The sequence below is a fragment of the Seriola dumerili genome, unplaced genomic scaffold (assembly GCF_002260705.1).
Source record: "Seriola dumerili isolate Sdu_G_001 unplaced genomic scaffold, Sdu_1.0 BDQW01000262.1, whole genome shotgun sequence".
Taxonomy (NCBI): Eukaryota; Metazoa; Chordata; class Actinopteri; order Carangiformes; family Carangidae; genus Seriola; species Seriola dumerili.
Window position 1 is genome coordinate 787,812 of NW_019174517.1, and position 4,507 is coordinate 792,318.

The window sequence follows — 4,507 nt, forward strand, 5'->3', positions numbered from 1 at the left end:
GAGGTCTCTGAATCAGAGTGGATGGAAAGACACAGTCTGCCAAAAAGGGAAATCTGTTGCTATGGAAACAGTGAAGTTTACTTCAGGAATGGAAGTTTCAGAACAATCAAGATAGATTCCCTCCCTTGTCATGGCCGACTGTGCGCATGAGTGGTGCAGAAAAAAAAAGAACTGTATCACCTCAAAGGAAACGTTAGAAGGAGAAATGTAAAAAGGCAACGAGAACTGATGAAAAATACGAGTAAGAACAATGTGATGCTTCCTGTAGTGAACTGTGAAGTTGTTCATTGAAAGTCTCCATCTTTGCCACAACAGACACATAATATAATCTCTGAAATGGACTCAGATCTTAATAGACGCCCTCTCCACAGACGATCTCACGTCAATTCTCCAAAGCTATGATAGAAGTGCGTCTGATGGTCTTGAGTCATCTGAAGAAGAAACGTGACAAACCTGATCTGCTAAAAGAAAAACAGACTGAGCTTGAACAAATATCAACAAAACTACAGTCAGCAACACTTTGGCTGGAGCACATCTTGAGAGAAATGGGGCAGATCTTATGAAGCCATGTAGATCTCTGCAGAAACAAACAAAAGAGGGGGACTGACTGGTCTAAACACCTGAGCTGGCTGCAGACCCTGATGATATCAACAGCCCATGGAGCATGGATGTGAATGCAGGTCATGTGCCTTTGACATGGATCTCTAGTCTTTTAAGGAAGTCATCAAGAGACTGGGTGACCAGAAGAGTTTGTGTTGTCAGTTTTGGGCTTACAAAGCAGTGGAAAATCAACAATGCTGAATGCCATGTTTGGTTACAGTTTGCAGTGCATGCTGGCAGAAGCACCAAGTGTGCCTTCATGCAGCTGATCCAAAATGTCAGAAGAGATGAAGAGAGACCTTAAGTTTGACTATGTCCTGGTGGTGAACACCGAAGGAACTGCGTGCTCATTGAATTAAGCAGGTAACGCCGCTCTTAACCACTACAATAGAACTGCAACATTTGTTGTTGGTCTGGGAACACATGACAATTGATCACATCTTTGGAGAGAATCCAGCTGACATGCAAGATGTTCTGCAGATTGTTTGTCAGGCTTTCATGAGGATGAAGACACTCACAACTTCTCAAGTTGTGTGTTTGTTCACCAGAATGTGACAGATATTTCAGCTCAGAGAGAAACATTGAGGGAAAGAGACGCCTGCAAGAAAAACTACCAGATGACCCAACTAGCTGCCCCAAAGAGGAGGTTTGTGATGCACAGAGTGTTTCACGACATCCATTGCAATTTGATGTTGCAAAAAATGTGAAATACTTTGCCCAACTTTGGAGGACAGTCCACCTATGGCTATCCAAATCAGTATATAGTGAGACGCTCGTCCAAGAGCTGAAGCAACTTCATTCTCTCTAAAGCTTCACAGTCTGCTGGCGATTACTCTCTCACAGTTCAAAACGCAAAATTCACGACCTGTGGAATGCCCTTGAACGAAAACTTTGTTTTTCAGTTTCAAAAAAACACACTTGAAATTATAAGTGTATAGGAAACCTTGAGGTTCAGTATGGAACTGGACCTGGGTCCTGAGGAGCAATAACATGTTGGCCATTGAAAACCAGCTTCAACTAAAATTGAAAATGGCAAAACTTGCACAAGTTGAGCTCAGTTATCTTTCTAAAAGAAATGAGCCGAACATATGGCAGAATCACAAAAGAAATGTCAAAGCACTTTGATGATGACACAGACAAAGAAATCTTGTTTCAGGGGCGAGCACATTTGAAAGCAAAATCAAGGAAGTTTCATGAAGAACAGGTGAGAGGAGTGAAAAGAAAACTGGATGAAGTTATCCAGCAGAAGAAGCTGTGTTAAAAAGCCTCGATGATCAGAAGACAGAGTTTGAGAACAAGTGCTACAGAAGAGCAAAGAGCTCGCTCATCAGTTAAAAACACAAGACACAAGATGAAGAGAACTTAAACAGCAGTTTGACTCTGTTGGAGCGAGTGGTGAGAATGAAACTAACTCTGCAGATACAAAACCTATTTGAAGACATCAACTTGGTGGAATCAGTCAACCTATCCCTTCATGAGCTTGTATTGAATGGGCCTTATTGATGAATCCAAAAACAGTGCAGATACAAAAACACATCAGGGGCTGGTGATTACTTTATTATGTGACACTCACCAAATATCAGGACGTTGTGACGAAAGTCAACCAGCCTCAAGAGAGAAGGGACAAAAGAGAAAAGGGGAAACTTAGACAATGTAAGAAACAGGTACAAAAGTATTAAGATACATTAAGGGGCATTTTTCAGCATGAAAGACGAACAACTGATCAGATCCCTGATTGATGATGTTGAAAAACAGTCACTTGATACAATCAAAGAACCAAACCTGTAGCTTACAACACCTACAGCTCTCCAACTATTGCAAGAAGTTGCCAAAAATGTCAAAGAGAAAGTGAAGAATATCAGAGGAGGAAATTTGCTCTGAAGAGAGAGTTTACAGTTGATCTCTTACTGTATGTGTTTGACAGAGCAGGACTTGGCTTTCAGAGTCCCATTAGAAATTCAAGAAGAAGAAGATGCACTGATTTATTCTAGAAAGCAAGAGGGATCAATATTTAAACAATTTTTCAGAAGCATTTCATACGAACTTTGCTGTTGTACTCGAGAACTGATCTGTGAAAAACTGAAGGTTTCCACTGTGAGGCTGTCTGTAACAAGACAGTCCATATCTACTGGAGAGGATGAGAATGCAGTTTCCCAGCATTCAATGGGAACAGAGTGAACCTGGAGAAACATTGGTTGAAGTCACTGGCAGAGAAAGAGGACTTCAGTGGTTTCATTACCTACATCCATTCAACCAAGGAAAACATGTGAGAGATCTTAAAAGAGGAAGTTAGAGAAATACATCTTCACATCACACCAAAATAATAGCGCGGAATAACATTGTCACCATGAAGAGTTTGCCCATCTGCAAAGCTGAGACACCCATGGTGTCATTTTTCCGCCTGGGTTCACTGTCAGTGTCTAAATCTCAGCTGATGAACACTTTGATCAACGAGCGTCACAACACCTTCTTCCACAGAAACTGCCCAGGTAGCACCAGATCTCGCCTTTTGATGGATGGTGTGGCAGAGATTGCCTGGTACTGTCCTGCTGGAAAACCCAACGATGCCTTCACTGACTGCACTGCCTTCTGTAATCTTCATGGTGATGCTCTGTCGATTGAAAAACAGCGGAAGACACTGACTGAAAAATCTTCAGTCAATGTTGTTCTGTTACCAACTCTGAAAAAAGGTGACAAAAGTACTGAAGTTATCTCAGATCTTCTTGAGTCTCCAAAGCCTCTGATTTGTCTCATTACTGATAATGATTGTGGTGCAGTTCAGATGAAAAAGGGAAATTACAAAATTAGTCTAAAAGACAGAAGCCAGTCAGATGTTTCTGAAGAACTGAAAAGGATCATTAGAGAGATCTTGTCTGGATCACAAACATCCTTCCAGCTTGAAACCATGGCCGAGGTCTCTGGGATCAGAGTGGATGAAGAAGACACAGTCTGCCAAAAAGGGAAATCTGTTGCTATGGAAACAGTGAATTTACTTCAGGGAATGGAAGTTTCAGAAATCAAAGATAGATTCCTCCCTTGTCATGGCCGACTGTGGCATGAGTGGTGCAGAATAAAAAAAGAACTGTATCACCTCAAAGGAAACGTTGAGAAGGAGAAATGTAAAAGGCAACAGGAACTGATGAAAATACGAGAAGAACAATGTGATGCTTCCTGTAGTGAACTGGTGAAGTTGTTCATTGAAAGTCTCTCATCTTTGCCATCAACAGACAAAGAGTATTTCCTGAAATGGACTCAGATCTTAATAGACGCCCTCTCCACAGACGATCTCACGTCAATTCTCCAAAGCTATGATAAGAAGTGGTCTGAGGTCTTGGATCTGAAGAAGAAACGTGACAAACCTGATCTGCTAAAAAGAAAACAGACTGAGCTTGAACAAATATCAACAAAACTACAGTCAGCAACCTTTGGCTTGGAGCACATCTTTAGAGAAATGGGGCAGATCTATGAAGCCCATGAATCTCTGCAGAAACAAACAAAGAGGGGTTGGACTGACTGGTCTAAATACCCTGAGCTGGCTGCAGACCTGATGATATCAGGACATCCCATGGAGCTGATGGATGGTGATGCAGGTCATGTGCCTTTGACATGGATCTCTAGTCTTTTAGAGGAAGTCATCAAGAGACTGGGTGACCAGAGAGTGTTTGTGTTGTCAGTTTTGGGCTTACAAAGCAGTGGAAAATCAACAATGCTGAATGCCATGTTTGGGTTACAGTTTGCAGTGAGTGCTGGCAGATGCACCAAGGGTGCCTTCATGCAGCTGATCAAAGTGTCAGAAGAGATGAAGAGAGACTTTAAGTTTGACTATGTGCTGGTGGTGAACACCGAAGGACTGCGTGCTCTTGAATTAGCAGGTAACGCCGCTCTTAACCACGACAATGAACTGGCA

General features: G+C 42.0%; 1 protein-coding gene and 1 pseudogene across 1 annotated transcript in view; both read left to right on the forward strand.

Annotated features, from left to right (window-relative positions):
- Nucleotides 1-1,482, forward strand: part of LOC111230338 — a 2,610-nt pseudogene extending 1,128 nt beyond the window's left edge.
- A 1,465-nt stretch (nt 1,483-2,947) lies between these two features.
- Nucleotides 2,948-4,507, forward strand: part of LOC111230339 (interferon-induced very large GTPase 1-like) — a 7,333-nt gene continuing 5,773 nt past the window's right edge. The window contains exon 1 of the mRNA XM_022757033.1: nt 2,948-4,504. Coding sequence (XP_022612754.1) covers nt 2,948-4,504 — 1,557 coding nt within the window. The remainder of the gene's footprint in view (nt 4,505-4,507) is intronic.